This window comes from Vulpes vulpes, chromosome 3 (assembly GCF_048418805.1).
Source record: "Vulpes vulpes isolate BD-2025 chromosome 3, VulVul3, whole genome shotgun sequence".
NCBI classification, from domain to species: Eukaryota; Metazoa; Chordata; class Mammalia; order Carnivora; family Canidae; genus Vulpes; species Vulpes vulpes.
The window spans coordinates 115,525,811-115,547,622 of record NC_132782.1 but is presented as its reverse complement, the minus strand read 5'-3'; the positions used below and the strand labels follow the sequence as shown (position 1 = coordinate 115,547,622).

General features: G+C 35.1%; 1 protein-coding gene across 1 annotated transcript; it reads left to right on the top strand.

Annotated features, from left to right (window-relative positions):
- Positions 1-3,680: 3,680 nt before the first annotated feature.
- LOC112908270 (olfactory receptor 6C6-like) lies at positions 3,681-15,685 on the top strand. Its single transcript, XM_025983745.2, has 3 exons — positions 3,681-3,704; positions 7,923-8,879; positions 15,599-15,685. Exons 1-3 carry the CDS (start codon positions 3,681-3,683, stop codon positions 15,683-15,685), a joined length of 1,068 nt encoding a protein of 355 aa, XP_025839530.2.
- Positions 15,686-21,812: the final 6,127 nt, after the last annotated feature.

The window sequence follows — 21,812 nt, the reverse complement described above, 5'->3', positions numbered from 1 at the left end:
TTTTTTTTTACTCTAACTGTATATATTGCCATTTATTTTACTGGACAATGTATTAATTTTCTGTGGATACTGTAACAAATTATGACAAGATAAATGGCTGAAACCAATGAAAACTAATTCTTTCACAATTTTGGAATCCTAAAATCTGAAATCAGTTTCACTGGGCCAAAATCAAAGTGTTGGCAGAGCTAGGCCTCCTCCAGAGGCACTAGGGGAGGCTCCATTCCTTACCTTGACTTAGTTCTGGAGGCTGCTGGCTTTCTTTGATTTGTGGTCTCATTACCCAATCTCTGCCTCTCTGTTTACATTGACTTCTCTTCTGTCTGTGTGAAATATCTCTCTACCTCTCTTTTAATAAGGAAACTTGTAGTTATATTTAAATGCTACATGGATAATCTAAGATAATCTCTTCATTTTAATATCTTTAACTTTTTTATTTAAACATTTTATTTATTTATTCGAGAGAGAGAGAGAGAGAGGCAGAGACACAGGCAGAGAAAGAAGCAGGCTTCATGCAGGGAGCCCGATGTGAGACTCGATCCCAGAACCCTGGGATTATGCCCTGAGCCAAAGGCAGATGCTCAACCACTGAGCCACCTAGGCAACCAAAATCTTTAACTTAATCATAGCCAACGGACTTGTTTTTGGAAATTGGGTAACATTTGCAGGTACCAGGGATTAGATCTCATTATTTTAGAGGACATCTATCAGTCTACCACTTTCAGCTACGTTATCATCACTATCTCCTTACCAGCACATTTATTATTGTCATTATTCTAGTTACTTATCTTTATGGGTATACTAAGATGGAGTTAATTAATTTGGTGGCTAAGATCATGGACATATGTAAAGTTTAAAGTTCTTATGATCATTTTTTTCAGAAGTCAGTTTTTAAAAAATAATATATCCTGATTCATAGCATCAAATTTATTTTTTGTGATACATCAAGTTTGTTTCTTTACTTTTATATTCTATATTGTGATAGTTATATTTACAAATTATACTATGTATTGACTACCACTAAGTGTATCACAGTACAAATATCATCTCATCAAAGCTAAAATAACCCCATAATAGAAAAATTTTCTTATCTACTTTTAGCCAAGTAGGAAATAAGTGCTGGGATGATCAATTAACTTGACTATTACAGTATAGCTAAGTGGTTTGGAGCTGGGATTGAAAATGAAGATTTTCAGAGAATCTATTCATGGCAGTCATATTGATTCATATTCTCTTGTAAACTAAAAGCAAAAATGAATTATTGGGACTTCATCAAGATAAGAAGCTTCTGCACAGCAAAAGAAACAGTCAACAAAGCTAAAAGACAACCTACAGAATGGGAGAAGATATTTGCAAATGACGTGTCAGATAAAGGGCTAGTTTCCAAGATCTATAAAGGACTTATTAAACTCAACAGCAAAGAAACAAACAATCCAATCATGAAATGGGCAAAAGACTTGAACAGAAATCTCACCGAGGAAGACATAGACATGGCCAACATGCACATGAGAAAATGCTCTGCATCACTTGCCATCAGGGAAATACAAATCAAAACCACAATGAGATCCCACCTCACACCAGTGAGAATGGGGGAAAATAACAAGACAGGAAACCACAAATGTTGGAGAGGATGCGGAGAAAGGGGAAACCTCTTGCACTGTTGGTGAGAATGTGAACTGGCGCAGCCGCTCTGGAAAACTGTGTGGAGGTTCCTCAAAGAGTTAAAAATAGATCTGCCCTATGACCCAGCAATTGCACTGCTGGGGATTTACTCCAAAGATACAGATGCAATGAAACGCCGGGACACCTGCACCCCGATGTTTATAGCAGCAATGCTCACAATAGCCAAACTGTGGAAGGAGCCTCAGTGTCCAGCGAAAGATGAATGGATAAAGAAGATGTGGTTTATGTATACAATGGAATATTACTCAGCCATTAGAAACGACGAATACCCACCATTTGCTTCAACGTGGATGGAACTGGAGGGTATAATGCTGAGTGAAATAAGTCAATCAGAGGAGGACAAACATTAAATGGTCTCATTCATTTGAGGAATATAAAACATAGTGAAAGGGAATAAAAGGGAAAGGAGAAAAAATAAGTGGGAGACATCAGAAAGGGAGACAGAACATGAAAGACTCCTAACTCTGGGAAAAGAACTAGGGGTGGTGGAAGGGGAGGTGGGCGGGAGGTGGGGGTGACTGGGTGGCAGGCACTGAGGTGGGCACCTGACAGGATGAGCCTTGGGTGTTATTCTGTATGTTGGCAAATTGAACACCAATAAAAAATAAATTTATTTTTTAAAAAAAAGAAACAACAAATACCCACTATTTGCTTCGATATGGATGGAACTGGAGGGTATTGTGCTGAGTGAAGTAAGTCAGTCAGAGAAGGACAAACATTATATGGTCTCACTAAATTTGGGGAATATAAAAAAATAGTGAAAGGGAATAAAGGGGAAAGGAGAACAATGAGTGGGGAAATATCAGAAAGGGAGGCAGAACATGAGAGACTCCTAACTCTGGGTAACGAACAAGGGGTGATGGAAGGGGAGGTGGTTGAGGGGAGGGGGTGACTGAGTGATGGGCACTAAGTGGGGCACTTAGCGGGATGATCTCTGGGTGTTATGCTATATGTTGGCAAATCAAACTCCAATAAAAAAAAGAAAACTAACAGCTATTTGTGGCATTTATTTATTACAATTTCACAAATTCTAAATAGATTATGTGAAAATTGACAAATGTATCACTATGGAAAAAGTTAGGAAGTTGTCACAAGATTAGAGGGAATTCCTTTCTAGGTGTATCTGTAGCTCATGAATTATAGAAAAAGAAGATAAAACCAAAACCAAACCAAAACAAAACAAAACAAAACAAAAACCAAACCAAATTAATATGTTAAGGACATAGTTTATTTCTTTTTAATAAAAGAAATCAATATTGGAGTTTATCTGCAAAATTTGAATACTTACATCATAATATATTGTATTCAAAATTATTAAAGAATGATTATTTAAAACCTGATACTTGATACACTGATCAATGTCAAAAAAAGAGGAATATATTGACTTTAAATATGAATCTGTTACAGTCAAGTATGTTATTTACTTGGAGTTCACAACCTTGTCATGTCATTTTCAATGTCATGAAAATGAGTGGATCCTTGAGGGAACTTTAAGAAGATGGTGAAATAGGAAGCACCCAGAATCTTGCTCCCTACCTGGGCATTGTTTGCATTGGGAGAATCTGTCTGATGGAATCAGTTTAGAACTTTAGAGTCTGATGAAGGCATGTAACTCCCAGAGGAAGGCTGAGATGATAAATTACTGTTAATTTTGGTGATTTTAGATCTTAGCTCAGTAGCAGTCCCCCGTCCCATGACCCCCAAGTGAGGAACTAAATATTTAATTTTAAATTTAATATTTATCACTTTAAATTTAAATGCATATATCCACATGTGGCTAATGGCTGTCATATCGGACAGTACACATCTAAGTAATCTAATTAGTAATATAGTAAAAAAAAGTAGGTCACATCCAAATATATTTGCTAGATTATTGAGATAGAATTTAACTACAAAAAAGATCACCTTTTGGGGGGGATATATTTTGATGAACTCTGAAAAATATATAGTCATGCAACCACCACTGCAATCAAGATATAAAATATATCCATTGTAAAATGTTTTCTCATGACACTTTTATGGTCATTCACTTCTCACTATTAGCCTCTAAAACTTTTGATTAGATTTCTACCCTTATAGTTCAGTGTTTCTCTGAATTATAGAAATACAATCATAGAGTATATAGATATTTCATTTGGCTTCTTTCACTTAGCATAATATTTCTAAGATTCAATCATTTTTAAACATTGTTTTATTTATTCATGAGAGACAGAGACAGAGAGAGAGAGAGAGAGGCAGAGACACAGGCAGAGGGAGAAGCAGGCCCAATGCAAGGGGCCCGATGTGGGACTCGATCCCAGGACTCCAGGATCATGCCCCGGACTGAAGGCAGGGGCTAAATTGCTGAGCCACCCATGGATCCCCTCAATCTTTTTTTATATCTAATTCATTGCATTACATACATATGCCGTAATTTGTTAAACTATTTACAAGATGCTGGATATTGGATCACTTCTAGTTTTGGGTATTAACATAAAATGTATTTTACAGGTAAAATCAGTTTACTTGAAGGATCAAAATAATTTCATCAGACATCCATCTAAAGCCTCAACTTATTAATCTGATAAAATATTATGCTTGTTACTTGTAAATATAACTCACTACCAGGTGTCAGAGTGTAAGATGGTTTACATTAATGTCTGAAATTGCTTCTTTGCTAATTGGAAGCAAGGTAGTGTCTTGGGCTTGTATAAACCAGTTTGGGATTTTTCAGTGTTGCCCCAGGACAGTGAACTGATGATGATCCTGTTAAATAGTTCATCAATTATTCTAAGTCACTTATGATACTCCTCTGGGATACTTTTACTTCAGCTTTTATTTAAAGTGGATTACAGTGGTGTCTCTTATTGCCAGTCATTAGTACTTTTGGACCTTTGATCCCCAAAGATTAGGTTTTCTTTTCCTTTGTTTTATTTCAGTAGAACCTCTGGGTCTGTAGTAAGTAGAAAGTGATAAAACTGCAGTATTTCATAAGTGTACAGGGACGAATATGGAATTTCTCTTGGAAAAGCTGCTTATCTTTCATCAGATGATGCCCCGAGTCTTTTTCAGTTGCCGTATTTCATTTTATTTTAAAGTATAACTACTCATTTTGAGGTTTTGAATGACAGCAATTATAACAACAAGCTTTCACAAAATGCAGCTTATCTGGAATAGAAGATGGATGTCCATTAAAATTATTAATACTTGAGTTCTGAACTTCAAAGTGAGTATGAATCTGAGGGAATTTGGAATTCTTTACAGAAGGACTGTATATACATGGTCCTTCCCACAAAAATCATTCATAGTAAGTATCCAGCTCAGAAAATAAAATATGATGATAAAAGACTAAAATCATAATTAATTATGTCAACATACATCTCTGCCATGCACACTTAAGGGAACACTTAGATACAATTGGTTCAAGGAGGTAAGGCAACTATAATTTTAACTTGACTTCAAAATCAGAAGTTATATCAAAGGCACAAGTCCAATTCAGGGAGTTAAATTTGAGTTCTCAATTTTTTTTTTTTTTATTTATGATAGTCACAGAGAGAGAGAGAAAGGCAGAGACACAAGCGGAGGAATAAGCAGGCTCCATGCACCGGAGCCTGATGTGGGATTCGATCCCGGGTCTCCAGGATCACGCCCTGGGCCAAAGGCAGGCGCCAAACCGCTGCGCCACCCAGGGATCCCCTGAGTTCTCAATTTTTAAGGTCTATAAATGTTTTTAATGGTACAGTCATTTGTTAGCTGTGTATTAACAGATATTGTAATCTGTTTTATTCAAATACAGTTGCATCTAAATTTCATTTTTCTCTGATTCTCTGTATGAATTAAGTATTGCCCTTGGTTAAGTGATATGGAAAAAATGCTGAGCAACTGTTCTCTCAAATGTAATAATATAGTTCTAGAACAGTCTGATAGACCCACGCGGTAACCAAAATTGTATGAGTAACTCCTAGAGCATACTTTTTCAAGTCAGCAATAGAGCAAAGTTGGGAGTTTTAAGAAGAACATAAATATACATTTTTATAAAAAAAAAAAAAAAGTTTGTGACCACTCAGCTGAAGACTGCGTCTTCAATTGCCATTAATAAAATATAAGCTGTTCCCTAAAATCTGTTTCAGAAAACCACGTTAAGCATGGAGCATCTTAGTTTTGTTCTTTTCCCAACAAAAAAATTAAGAAACAGATAGCAATATTAATAAGACAAAAGCAAAAGAATAAAAATAACAGAGTGCTTTAATAATTTATTTCCTTTAAAAGTTTGCAGGTAATGCATATAATGAAATAGGCTAGAATGTTTCACATAAAATGGAATACTATAACATGGAAATAAACAGAATTTTTACACTTAGAAAGGACAGACAGTAATATAATGTTTGGGAGGAAACATTTTACTCTACTATTCAGATTCTTTTTGCTGGTTTAAGAATTAAATTGACATGAGACATTAACAGGAAAATATCAAATTAATAGCATATATATGGGAAGGGAGCTTTGTAAGATTATGAGAATTATGGGCAGTCAGGCATTTGAGGCTACCATTTTGAGCTACAAAGGATGTAGGGGTCTGGGACTTCAAAGACAAGGAAGAGATTTCAAAGGAAAATGAAAAAGAGTAAGTGGGAAACAAATTTTTGCTGGGCCACACAGAAAGAATGAACATAAAGAAGAATTTTAAGAACCAGACTTTGCTAAGGCCCTTCCTCTCGACCACATTTTAGATCTTGCCAATTCATATTAGCATACAAACAACCATAATTATTTGTGGTAATATCTCCCTTTTTTTTGAAGATCTAATTGATTTATTAAGCAATTCATGAATTGTGCAGCATCCCATCCAGCAAGTAGAGATGTTCCCAAGTGTTGTACAAAAAGAAGGTTTTTATAGGAAGAAAGACAGGGCAATAGGTTACTAGCAAAGGATAATATCTCCCTTTTTGAAGCAAGTCTTTTGTCTAAATTCTTTTAGACATTTGAGGAGGTAAAAAGGAAAACATTCTGAGACCTCCATTTCTTAAAAATAATCAGCTAAATTAATCGTCATGTCAAAGAGACACATTTTGGGGTGGCAGATTTTACTTTCCTACAATAATTTCTGAAGTAATCAATAGTTTTACAAAAATATTGAGGAATATTAAAAAGCAGTGACCCAAATTATGTAGACACATTAGGAATACACCTCAAAAAGGTTAATTGAAAAAATACAGAATATTTTTATTAAAATATGTTGTTTGTTTTTGTCATGTTTTCCTTTGTTGTATTTATTATATTTCCTAAAAGACAACCAACCATTTGAATGCCATAGCATAGCCAGTCAAGAAAGTTGATAATAATTGTGTAATCTTAGTACAGAAAAAGATTCACCTATCTAATTAATGGAAGTCAATCCTGCTTAGTCATTGACTATCATAGGAATTATATATAACTCTAAATCCTGGTTTTGAAAATCACTCGGATACAATTTCTAAAACATAGAACAACTTTGTGTCTTTTGCTCAGGTGGAATAAAAATGATGGAAAACTACACTAAAAATGATTCATATTCTTTTATTTAAATTATGCATGTAGACTTGAGTCGACTCAGGAAGAATGGGTAAAAATGCATATTAGCCAAAGAAAATATTCAAGTTCAAAAGAAAAAATTGTGAGAAATATTACAATAAAGAGAACAAATGGTTAGGAAAGAATTTAGAATTATCTTTAGCATGTAATTATGTATCATTGTAAATTTCAGATGGAAAAATAATTTACAAATAGATAAATTAGAGAATATATGTCCTTTTCCACTTTAGGTAAATATATAAATATTTAGGTTAATATATATATTTAGTTAAAATATGTAATTAGTATATATATTCATTTAGGTTTTTTTTTAATTTTATTTTATTCATGAGAGACACAGAGAGAGAGAGAGAGAGGGGCAGAGACACAGGCAGAGGGAGAAGCAGGCTCCATGCAGGGAGCCCGATGTGGGACTCGATCCTGGGACCCCAGGATCACACTCTGGCCGAAGGCGGCGCTAAACCGCTGAGGCACCCAGGCTGCACCTATTCATTTAGTTTATATGTATTTAGGTTAATTTCTATATATTCAATTTATATACATTTAGGCCTATTTATATATATTTAGGTTTTATATAGTTATATATATGTTAATGTGTGTATATATAGGTTAATTTACATTACGCTACAGTATATTATATTCATGTATATGTTTGACTTTGTCCTCTTTTCTTATGTGTATTTGATAAGGCTTATAAAAGAGAGATGAAAAACCATTCAACGGAAATAGTGTTTATTCTCATAAGACTGATGGATGACCCACAATTGCAAGTTGTGATTTTTGTGTTTTTATTTCTTAATTACACATTGAGCCTGATGGGGAACTTAACCATTATCCTCCTCACTCTGCTGGATCCTCACCTCAAGATGCCAATGTATTTCTTTCTCCGTAATTTCTCATTTTTAGAAATCATATTCACAACGGTATGTATTCCCAGATACTTGAAAACCATAGTGACTAAAGAAAAAAACATTTCATATAATAACTGTGTGGCTCAATTATTTTTTATTCTTTTACTGGGAGTTGCAGAGTTTTACCTTCTGGCTGCTATGTCCTATGACCGCTATGTTGCCATCTCTAAACCCTTGCATTACCCAATCATTATGAACAGCAGAGTGTGCTATTGGCTTGTACTTTCTTCCTGGCTGACTGGATTCCTAATCATCTTTCCCCTATTGCTCATGGGACTCAAGCTGGATTTCTGTGCTTCCAAAATGATTGATCACTTTATGTGTGAAACTTCCCCCATCCTGCAGATATCCTGCACAGACACACATGTCCTAGAATTGATGTATTTCACATTCGCTGTGATGACACTTGTGGTCACATTGGTGTTAGTGGTTCTCTCCTACACTTGCATCATGAAGACCATTATGAAATTCCCTTCTGCACAGCAAAGGACCAAAGCTTTTTCCCCCTGTACTTCCCATATGATTGTTGTCTCCATGACATATGGGAGCTGCAACTTTATGTATATTAAGCCATCTGCCAAAGAAAGGGTGACTGTATCCAAAGATGTAGCTTTGCTGTATACCTCAATTGCCCCTTTACTAAATCCCTTCATTTATACCCTAAGGAACCAGCAGGTGAAAGAAATCTTTTGGGATATGTTACAAAAAAGGTTGTGTTTTTCAAAAAAAACAATTGTAATAATTGCTACAAATCACAACATTGCCATAAAAACAAAAAATCTTTCATTCATTTCTTTTTTTAAAAAGATTTTATTTATTTGAGATAGTGGGAACAGAGTGGGGGCCAGAGGGAGAGGGAGAAGCAGGCTCCCTGCTGAGCAAGGAGTCCCATGCTGGGCTTGATCCCAGGACTCTGGGATCATGACCTGGGCCAAAGGCAGACACTCAACGAACTGAGCCACCAGGTGCCCTTATTCATCTCTTCTGATCATGTTTTTCTATTTCATTACTTATCTCATGTAGGACATTCTCTTGAAGAATCCTGCTCAGTCTCACCCTCACATTGTATTCTTCCTAAAGAAAACACCCTGCTACAATAACTTACTCTCTCAAGTCGGTAATGCAAGCTTTAAATAGCTTTTTTTTTTTTTAATTTTATTTATTTATTTATTTATGATAGGCACACAGTGAGAGAGAGAGAGGCAGAGACACAGGCAGAGGGAGAAGCAGGCTCCCTGCACCGGGAGCCCGACGTGGGATTCAATCCCGGGTCTCCAGGATCGGGCCCTGGGCCAAAGGCAGGCGCTAAACCGCTGTGCCACCCAGGGATCCCTAAATAGCATTTTTTAAATAGTAAATTTATTTTTTATTGGTGTTCAATTTAAATAGCATTTTTATTGTATATTAGCTACTAGAAACCACAACTTTAAATAAAATATGCCTTTTATAAGTATAATTTGCTATATGTAATTTGTTAATTGATTAAACATATATTGTGTATCTCTCTTATTTCAGATGTTGCAAGGCTCTCAATCCTTATGCTTGAGAAGCTTGTCCCTAAGTAAGGAGACAAACACCTAACTCTAAGATTGATATATAGTGTATAATTAGTGTTGTCATAAAGGGATATTAAAATACGATAGGGCAGGGATCCCTGGGTGGCTCAGCGGTTTAGCGCCTGCCTTTGAACCAGGGCGCGATCCTGGAGTCCCGGGATCGAGTCCCACGTCAGGCTCCCGGCATGGAGCCTGCTTCTCCCTCCTCCTGTGTCTCTGCCTCTCTCTCTCTGCCTATCATAAATAAATAAATAAATCTTAAAAAAAAAATACTATAGGGCATACCGTATAGCTTCTAAGTAATTTTGGAGTTCTGGGAGGACTTTTAGAAGAAGGTAATAATTATATTGAGGCTAAAAATATACATAAGGAAAGAAGACTGAGTTATAAATGTATGCAAATAGCACAGAGGTGTTAGATAATGACACACATTTGGAGAATTCATATATCTAATGTTTTAAAAAAGGGTTTTCGAGATATTCAGCCTGAATCCACTAAAGGTTTTCTTACAAATACAAAATGGAATACTGCACAGAATATATAAAATTTTTGTGCCTCAGATTTTCCAAATATAAAGTAGGAGAAGAATTCTTTTTTTTTTTTTTGAGAAAAATTCTTTTAAAGTTTTTATTTTATTTATTTTAGAGAAAGTGTGTGGGAGGGGGTAAGGGTGAGCAGGGGGAAAAGGAAGTGGACTCCACACTGAGCCTGGAGCCCATGAGGGGCTTGATCTCAGGACACTGAGATCAGGATCTGAGCCAAAACCAAGAGTTGGATGCTTAACAGTTGAGCATCTGGGGACTCCTAAAGTAGAAGAAATTTAATCCACATCTCATAGTTCATTAAATATATGCTATTAAAACTGTTTAGCACTCAGTAAAAGATATCACTTATTTTGAATGCTCAAAAATGTGGTTCAATTAGTACTTCATATGCTGTTATACAGATAGAGAAAACAAGCCTAGAGAAATTGAAGAGATCTGTATACCACAACTGTATTTTGGACTTAAACTTAGTATTTTAGTAATGTTGAAAGGTTTTGTGTAAGACTCACCTTGGTAGTCTTACAAATGTAGATTATATTATTCCTACTTCTTTCATTCCTATGTCTGGAATATAACCGATATAATCTATGTTACTAATCTGTTTTCTAAAATTGTAAAATAAATGCAATGTTTTCCATAGCAGCATAGTGTCAAATCATTACCTGATATAAGGTTTATTTGCCAAAATCTTTCTCTCAATTCCAGGTTGTTTTCTACCTAGCAAAACTATGTTAAGTAATTCTGACCTGAAGAAAAAGTGCACAGATTCTTTTCCTTTGGAAACAATGGTGTAAGCCCCCATATTAAAAAATTCAGCAAACTTCCAGGAAAGATTTATTTCCTGTGTAGATATTCCACCCTCAATTTTGGTTTAGGGAAGTGATAGAATCATATCTTTCATCTACCTCATTTCTTTTCGTTCGTGGTAATTAGATTAATACTTCAATCTGTTTAGAAACCCTATGTAAATGCATCTGACCTCAATTGCTTGCCACTGTTTTTAGAATTTGACAAACAAAAAAACTGACTTTGGTTTTTTTTTTAATTTTTATTTATTTATGATAGTCACACACAGAGAGAGAGAGGCAGAGATACAGGCAGAGGGAGAAGCAGGCTCCATGCACCAGAAGCCCCACGTGGGATTCGATCCCGGATCTCCAGGATCGCGCCCTGGGCCAAAGGCAGGCGCTAAACCACTGCGCCACCCAGGGATCCCTGACTTTGGTATTTTTATAGAAATTTTGGTCAAAAGGGAATTCTCATTTGACTTACAAATTTGCAAGCAATTTTTAAATTTATTACTAAAAATATAATTACTCTTTTTTTTTAATTAATTAATTTATTTATGATAGTCACAGAGAGAGAGAGAGGCAGAGACTCAGGCAGAGGGAGAAGCAGGCTCCATGCACCGGGAGCCTGACGTGGGACTCGATCCCGGGTCTCCAGGATCGCGCCCTGGGCCAAAGGCAGGCGCCAAACAGCTGCACCACCCAGGGATCCCCAAAATATGATTACTCTTACTTTCATTCAATGATTCTGAGAATCTTCTAAAACTATTAAAAACATTTTTCCAATACTCTAATCTCATAATTCTAATTTCCATTTCTTCTGAAAGCTTCATAATTAGGAATTTCAATTCCTTGGAAAACACGATTATTGCTTATATTAAAAGAGTAAATTTATTTGAACCCTTTTATTCACTAATAAGGGTTGCATTATTCAAATAGTTAATGTATAACTACAGAAATCCTTAAGGACATCTGCAAAGAGTCTGTGAAGTACTAGTCCAAAGATAAACATTTGCTTGAAGAACCACAAGAAAAAATTCAATTGCACTCAAGCCAGTATAAAATAGTGAAAGGGAATAAAGGGGAAAGGAGAAAAAATGAGTGGGAAATATCAGAAAGGGAGACAGAACATGAAAGACTCCTAACTCTGGGAAATGAACTAGGGGTGGTGGAAGGGGAGGTGGGCAGTGCGTGGTGGTGATTGGGTGATGGGCACTGAGGTGGGCACTTGACAGGATGAGCAACGGGTGTTATTCCATATGCTGGCAAATTGAACACCAACAAAAAATAAATTTATAAAAAGAAACAAAGTGACAAAGAAGAAGTCAAACTCTCTCTCCTTGCAGATGACATGATACTGTACATAGAAAACCCAAAAGACTCCACCCCAAGATTGCTAGAACTCATGCAGCAATTCGGCAGTGTGGCAGGATACAAAATCAGTGCCCAGAAATCAGTGGCATTTCTATACACTAACAATGAGACTGGAGAAAGAGAAATTAAGGGGTCAATCCCATTTACAATTGCACCCAAAAGCATAATATACTTAGGAATAAACCTAACCAAGGAGGTAAAGGATCTATACCCTAAAAACTATAGAACACTTCTGAAAGAATTTGAGGAAAACACAAAGAGATGGAAAAATATTCCATGTTCATGGATTGGCAGAATTAATATTGTGAAAATGTCCATGCTACCCAGGGCAATTTTCAGATTCAATGCAATCCCTATCCAAATACCATGGACTTTCTTCAGAGAGTTGAAACAAATAATCTTAAGATTTGTGTGGAATCAGAAAAGACCCCGAATAGCCAGGGGAATATTAAAAAAGAAAACCAGAGCTGGGGGCATCACAATGCCAGATTTCAGGCTGTACTACAAAGCTGTGGTCATCAAGACAGTGTGGTACTGGCACAAAAACAGATACAGAGATCAATGGAACAGAATAGAGAATCCAGAAGTGGACCCTCAACTTTATGGTCATAATATTCGACAAAGCAGCAAAGACTATCTCCTGGAAAAAGGACAGTCTCTTCAATAAACGGTGCTGGGAAAATTGGGCATCCACATGCAGAAGAATGAAAGTAGACCATTCTCTTACACCATTCACAAAGATACACTCAAAATGGATGAAAGATGTAAATGTGACACAAGAATCCATCAAAATCCTAGAGAAGAATACAGGCAACACCCCTTTTGAACTTGGCCACAACAACTTCTTGCAAGATAAATCTATTAAGGCCAGGGAAACAAAAGCAAAAATGAATTAAAGGGACTTCATCAAGATAAAAAGCTTCTGCACAGCAAAAGAAACAGTCAACAATCAACCTACAGGATGGGAGAAGATATTTGCAAATCACCTATTAGATAAAGGGCTAGTATCCAAGATCTACAAAGAACTTATTAACCTCAACAGCAAAAAAACAGACAATACAATCATGAAACGGGCAAAAGGCATGAACAGAAATCTCACAGAGGAAGACATAGACATGGCCAACAAGCACATGAGAAAATGCTCCGCATCACTGGCCATCAGGGAAATACAAATCAAAACCACAATGAGATACCACCTCACACCAGCGAGAATGGGGAAAATTAACATTTAATATTTTATTTATTTATTCATGAGAGACACACAGAGAGGCAGAGATACAGGCAGAGGGAGAAGCAGGCTCCACGCAGGGAGCCCGACGTGGGACTGGATCCCAGGTCTCCAGGATCACTCCCTGGGCCAAAAGCAGTGCTAAACCACTGAGCCACTCGGGCTGCCCAAGCTAACACATAATTAAATAAATATAAACTATACATAAGTATAGTTATTACAATACATGGCATATATAAAATGAGATAATCAGATTATTTTGGTTTGCACAGCTATCAAATTAGAGATCACTTTGAAAGAGTGTTTTTTTTTTTCTTAGTTGTCCTCTGAAAAGTACAATTTCTACCAATGATTATAGGTCAGTTTATGGTGCTTTTAAAAAAATTGATTCTAATGGAGAATTCTTTCCTCGGTATCTTCACATCAAATACATAAAATGATTAAAATTTAATAATGGGCCCCAGATAAGACTATGTTTTCTGCTCTGAGAATATAAATATAATTATTTCCAATCTCAAAAACATACATTATTATTTCAAAGACATATAAGTAAAAATAAACATACAAGTACAAATAAAATTTGTTACTAGTTATACCTAGAGGAATTTATAGGAGGATTCTAAGATAAAAAATAAGATCTGTTGTCAAAGTCATGTTACTAATTGAGTGAATAAAAGAGAGGACTGCTGTTTTTCCTTCACATTTCTTTTACATTCTCGTCATTGTGAAACAATGAATCACACATTTTTATACATTTACAAAAATTACTCCAATGGCAACAACTGTAGGAATGCTTATATCTAAAACACCTACATCATACTTTTACTATGTCAGATTATTTCTTTGTCCACCTTTCACAGATACACACACTAACCATCCCCCCCAACATGCACTGTACAAACATTAGCAAGGTCATGTTACAAAACCATTAGAAGTTAGGCCTAGGTTAGATCTTGTGAATACTAATGAAGCTTTTAAAAGGTAATTTTTCAATACTAAATTTTCATTGTATTCTGTTTTCTTTATTTCCCTTAAATCAAAATTTAAAGGTTAAAAAAAATAAGTTTAATACCATAATTGTAAAAATAGGAGAAAATGGGTTAAAATATATCTAATGGAAATATGGCCTTTATTTTTTTATTATTTTTAAATTTTTTAAATTGATTTTTTCATGAGTGATAGAGGGAGAGACACAGGCAGAGGGAGAAGCAGGCTCCATGCAGGGAACCCAACGTAGGACTCGATCCTGGGTCTCCAGGATCATACCCTGAGCTGCAAGCAGTGCTAAAGAGCTGTGCCACCTGGGCTGCCCAAATATGGCCTTTAAATTTGAGACATACCAATTACTTTCATCGTTTTGAGTCCTAAATCAGTCTACCATACACTTAAACATCACACTTTTTTCTTGAAGATGTTAAACAAATTTATTCAAAGTAGCTCTATTTCAATATTTAACTCTTTTATTATCATGCTGAACAAACAACACTAGCATTCAGATCCTCTCTGAATGAATCCCTCTATCCCACAATCTATGATTGTTTTTCTTATCTACTCACAGCAACTTTGTAAATGGTTTTAGGGCTTTTTTTTCCCCAGATTTTTAGACTAGTATATTAAATTTCCCCATTACTACAATTTACTTTTTTTTATATATTGAATGTTTTTCTTAGTATTATTCACAATGCTGTATAAAATTCATCAACACTTAATCCCATTGAATATTTATGCTTTCTGTGCCCTGAAGGAAAATATCTAAAGATTAGGAAGAGTTCCCAGAAGATATGAGATCCAAGAACACAATTCCCAAAGGGTCACAAATTTATGCATTATACGTGAGTTCTCCCCAGGCACTAAATACTTAAAAGAAGAAATTTATATATATATTTTTTCAAAACTACTTTTAATTGTGTCTCTAAAACTTTCAGTATAGATTTCCTTAATCTGTGTTTGGCTTTCCACACAGATGTATTTTGATATCCCAAGTACAGAGAAATACAAGAAATTGGAAGTTGAAAAAGAAAAGATTATTTTAATTGGTAATAACAAGTGACAATATTAGTTGGAGAATTTATTAGCCTGTCATAGCCTGTCAATTGTACTTGAAATACCTGACATTTTATATCCTATGTACTACTTTTTTTCTATTCTGAATTCAGTCTTTCCTCCAAATAGTCTTTTTTTATATACATTTTTATTTATTTATGATAGTCACAGAGAGAGAGAGAGAGAGGCAGAGACACAGGCAGAGGGAGAAGCAGGCTCCATGCACCAGGAGCCCGACGTGGGATTTGATCCTGGGTCTCCAGGATCGCGCCCTGGGCCAAAGGCAGGTGCCAAACCCCTGCGCCACCCAGGGATCCCTCCAAATAGTCTTTACAAAATGATCTAGTAGATCTTAAACTGATATTTCATGACACTCAAGCATTCTCCACTTCCTCTGTATTAATGGAATATTTATCTATGTAAGCTAACCTTCCTTGCAACTTGTGACCATGTGACTAAATTATGAGCAAAGGATCTAAGAGGAGATGTTGTGCAATTTCCAAGTATTATCCTTTGATAAAAAGGGTTTGCCCTCTTCTTCCTCTCTACCTACTCTCATTGTTGTGATGATATCAGCACATGGGATGCCAAGCCATTTGGAGCCATGAGTATGGGTAATGATACTAGGAATACACTGACTACTCAACAAGAGAGAGCACACCCAGCTTCCTGACACAATTGCAGGTCCTACCCACTTAGAAACACAGTGACTTCATGGAGGAGCTTCAACATACCAGCCTTAACATTTAAACAAGATAAAAATAAAGTCACTATTGTTTAAAGTGCTGTGATATTTGTCTTTCTCATACTCTACCAAATCCATGGTATTAATCAAAACCTGAGTAGGGTCTGAACTTTTACCTTGAGTCTAACAGGTTGACCCACCATCATTTCATAGATACTGACAGATATACCCTACTGAGTCAATGACAGAAAACTTTATTATTTATTATATAGCAGGAAGCAGGAGCTTCATGTTCTCATCAGCTCCCTTTACCCCTAAATTCTCTGCAGGGAAGGACCCTAATGGATATTGTGGTTTACACAAGGCACCTACACCTAAGCCTGAGGATCCTCTAAGCTAGCAATTATCAGTCTTTTAAAGAGAAAAATATGCCTGATTTTGCCCTACTAGAAGACAGTATCTTTAATATTCTGCTAAGGGGAAATAATCTCCTAAATCTGTTACAAACATTCTTGAATAGAGAGTCCAGAACAAAAACTATCAAAATATGTGGAAATGTTTCAGAATGTCCTCCCACCAAATCCACCCCTCATTTCTAAACCTCAGCTTCTGCTGCAAATTCACCAAGGTATGCTCCTCTGTTGACTTCTCTGATTAATCTGCTGATCTCTTTTATCACTCCCAAGATGCACTGACAGTGTTCTCCAAAACGATGCAAACCAGTGACCAGCCTCACACAAGTAGAAACCCAAGAGTACCCGAAGTCTTTTAGAAAGAATTTACAATTTTGGACGTTGGCAGCCAAGTTAAACATGCCTCATTTATATTACAGGCTAGCAGTGCCTCCAACATAGCTTTCAGCTGGTTAGTAAGACTGTGGCCTCCCAATTCAATAACTTGTTCTTGGAGGGACTGCAGGTATATTTAATCCAGTCTGTCTTTTTTGTTCAAGCCATCAACCATGTGACATTTGTCTGCTACAGTATATGACAAAATAGGAGTGAGGAAGATATTTGGAAGTGTTTTGCCTGACTAAAGTAAAAAAACCTAAGAAAGAACACATATTGGTGAAGATGTGGAGACAAAGGAAACCTTGTACACTCTTGGTGGGAATGCAAACTGGTGCAGCCACTGTGGAAAACACTGTGGAGGTTCTTCAAAAAATTAAAAATAGAACTACCATATGATCCAGCAATTCCACTTCCACTACTGGGTACTTACCCAAAGAATATGAAAACACTAATTTGAAAGGATATTTGAACCCCTGTGTTTACTGCAGCACTTTTTACAATAGTCAAATTGAAGCAACTACTGACTGATGAATGGATAAAGATATGATATCTATCTTCAATTATAATATTATACTTATATAAAATATAAATATAATGTAAAATTATATATTATGCATATTATGTATATTAATATTATGTGATATTATGTACTATTATGTAATATAGTAATCTTTTATGTACATTATTATGTATAATAATATGTATATAATATTGTATGTGTGTAATACATAATATTATACATATTATGTATATTATATATACATATATATACATATATATATACAATTGAATAGTACTCAGCCATAAAAAAGAATGAAATCTTGTCATTTGCAACAACATGGATGAATCTAAAGGATATAATGCTAAGTGAAATAAGTCAGAGAAAGACAAATACCATAGAATTTCACTCATAAGTGGAATTTAAGAAACAAAACAAAGAAAAAAAGGCAACCAAAAAGTAGATTCTTAACTATTGAGAACAAACAAACTAGAGGGAAGGCAGGTGGAGTGATGGGTAAAATAGATGAAGGGGATTAATAACACACCTAATATGATGACGACTGAGTAATGTATACAATTGTTGTTCACTATGTTGTACATTTGAAGTGAATGTTGAAATGTTAATTTTATTGGAATTAAAAGAAGTGACAAGGAAGTGCTAGAATGGCCCCCTATTGTCTCTGTTACATTCACAGAACCATCTGGTGGAGGATGGCTTACCTGACAGGCAAGTATTTTTAAGGCTTTTGCACTGGAGTATTTGTCTTCTGCAGGTAGGCTCTAGGAACAGTTCTTAATGACAAAGATCATTAACAGTTTTCTGAGGTCTAAGGTGTCCTCCTGCCTGATGCTGGGTTTTTCTCTGTCTCCACTTCCACAAAATCTGAGTAGTCCATTCCAGGGCTGTAATTTCACTGGTTTCCAGTTATCCCCTACTGATACTCAGACCTTTCATCTAGAAGGGTCAGGTGCATGAGGGACAAGGACATTTTTATAAAACTTATCCAGAATTAAGCTTAAATCTATTAGACTCCTTGTGGCCATGTTATCACCTAGAATGTGTATCAAACAAACTAATTTGAGTTTGTTAAAGCAATAAGATAACAACGTTTGGGGTGATATCATTAAATTTATTGGACTTGCACCCTTAGGTTCCTATAGATTATGACAGTTTCTTAGACATTCTTATTTTGATAACCAAGACAATTTTGAGAAGTACTTGTCAAGCAACTTCTAGAATCTCACTTTATTGGAATTTGTCTGTTCTGGATACTCTCCGGTGACGAGCAAGGGAATATATGTTTATACCTAACCAGATCTATACACACAAATATGTGTTTGCATACGTATTCTTCTGTATCTATGTTAAGCTACTCATGAATTCATACTAATATATTCCACTTTAACCCAATATCACATGAATCATTCTACATTTGTCCTCTTGCTCATATGTATCACTCCAGCAGTGAAACAATGGCTCCTACCATCTGCCAATGACTCAATTATTACATTACAATAGAAATGTATTATAGGAAGCAACTTCATCAACCAGAATATGGGAATTTTGACTTGAGTCTTACTAATTCACTCATTTCTACACATAGGTTAGCATCTTTTCTTCCCCTTCTCCATTCAGTGAGGTTGTTTCATACATTCATAATACTATTAAATACTTCTGCATTATATTTTAAGATCCTGGATCTATTTTTTAAATTTGCACACATTAGAGTTATTCTTTGTGTTGTAATGTTCTTTCTACTTGTTTTGGCAACTGTAGTGTGATATAACCATGACCACTGTAGTATCATATGCAATCGCTTTCCTACTCTAATAATTTATAATATGCAATCCACTTATATATCCCTTAACTGTGTAACTGTTGAAGATCCAGAAGAAAATTATTTGTACAAGGTATTGATTCACAAGGAGGTATGAACAACATTGAAAGGAATCGTAATTGCTGGTCTGAAATGAAAGTGGGATATTTATAGTGATTCTACTGCATCTGAAAAGTCATCCTAAATACATTAACACGGATATGCTCAGAGCCAAGTAGAAAACCATGGAGTTCACCCTCATTAACAAATAATACATCAAAGCATCTTTCCTCGGCAAAACTGCAGTATTTGGTACCACCATCAAATACTTTTAAAAATGATGTAGGAATGGTGATCCATTCCACATAACGATTTAATTAAAATATTTACCTGCTCTACCCCAGATGAATCTTAAAGCATGACAGTAGATTCATATACCGAATTAGTTGGTAACACCAATTGCAACTGTGTTTTAAATTATGGCCCATTTGTTAGTTTAAATCCAAAACAGTCTTGGGACTAAATACTAAGTTATTGAATTCTGAACCTATTTTTATGGACTAATAGAACATAACAGGTAGATTGCATCACCTTAATATAGTAAAGTAGACAAGATAGCAGACCTTCATCCTGGCTTTAGGGTCATCTCTGGCCTTTTGATATAATTTAGACCATTGACAAGCAAACCACAACTTTCAGGACAAGCCCACAGGCTGTTTTTGTACAGCCTTATCTCTAGGGATGGTTTTTAGATTCAAGGGGTCAGAAGAGGAAGTAGGGAGAATAGGGCAATGGAGGAAGCATTTAATGGTATATTTTCAAAAAATGTATCAGAGAATCAGAATTTCTCACACAAAGTATTTTTTAAATACACATTTTTAAATACACATTAAATATACATTACAAGTAGACAGATTCCAAATTTCTCTTTTCTATGATAACAAAACCCATCAATAGTATGCTTTCATCAAGACATTTCCCCCACTCTGTCCCAAAATGCATGAATTTTAATAGTATATAAAAAAGTAACAAGTTTTCAAAAGAAATGTGTTAAGCTGAAGAAATTTCAAAATTGTTTGCTTGAAATTATTGCCATGGTTATTGTTACTGAAGATTACATAAGTTCATTGAGTATGAAAACGCTCATCCACCCATTTGGAAAACCTGGAAATATTTTAATCTCTATTAAAATATTCCAAATAAAGACTTTCTGTCCACTTTAAAACTATTTATATAGAAATTAAAATTTAAGCAGAAGATTTACATTAGAGAAGACAGAAATGTAGTAATTTAATATCAAAAAATTCAAATAGGACAGAAGAAAAATTATTGTCATTTTCACTTCTGATGTGACTGGCATGCATTGTGAAGCGTCCATTTTGAGCTATGAAGGCCCTTCCAAGTATAAATATCAAATAGGCTTAGAATAAGACTTTCACATAATTTATCACAAAATTAAGGTATTAAAAAAATTAAGCTATTTGCAAATATAATAATATATGTTTTAACAAATTGAATCTAATAGTACCATTAACATTAAAATTAATTTATATCACAGTTATACTATAAAATATATTGATTCTTTTGCCTAATTTCCTTGCTCAATTTCTATTTTTCTATTAACATGTTTAAATATTCTATACTATAGTAAATATATAATTTATGAACAAATATACATATAGTATGAAATTGAAGTGTTTTGTTTGAGTTTTGTTTTTTTACTGGTAGAATGTGTGATAAAGAATAATAATAACAAGGTAAAGAAATTTAGAAACTGATTGTTTGAAATGATTGCCATGATCTCTATTTACAGAAACAAAAAAAATTCCATATTATTTAAGGACATAGTGATTCAATTTCCCTCATAGTTATAGGTCTATTATCATTTTTTATTTTGCCTTGAGTCAGTGACAGTTTGTGGGTTCCTAGAAATATATGCTTTTCGGCTAAGTTTTAAAAATCTAGGTGGTGCATTAACTCTATATAGAATATGTGTAAAATTGAATCTCTGAATTCCACAACAGTGGAAAGTAACATGGAAAATTTAAAGTCTAACTTTGTCTTCCTCTGAGAGAATTTTAAGAGGAAATAGATAAAACACCAAATAAAGACACAAATGATTTTGGCCCAAATAAGGGAGAGATAGGGGAGAGAATGAGGCTTTGGAGATTAGTCAGGCCACATGAAAATTATGTCAGGAAGAATAGTCAATATTATTTTGAATACAAGCATTGAAGCACCCCACATTTCTTGCTTTATTTTACTCATGATCTCAGTAATATCACTAAAATGGTTCACTTCACTGAGAAAATCTCCATCTTTTTGGTCATGTGCATAAAA

What these genes read in the sequence shown, in the direction of transcription:
- LOC112908270 (XM_025983745.2), top strand. Translation starts at nt 3,681, where the DNA reads ATGTTTTCTCATGACACTTTTATG. An exon ending in TTTCTCATGACACTTTTATG is followed by an intron (nt 3,705 to 7,922) that starts GTCATTCACTTC and finishes GTATTTGATAAG; the next exon opens with GCTTATAAAAGAGAGATGAA. An exon ending in GTTTTTCAAAAAAAACAATT is followed by an intron (nt 8,880 to 15,598) that starts GTAATAATTGCT and finishes CTTTCCACACAG; the next exon opens with ATGTATTTTGATATCCCAAG.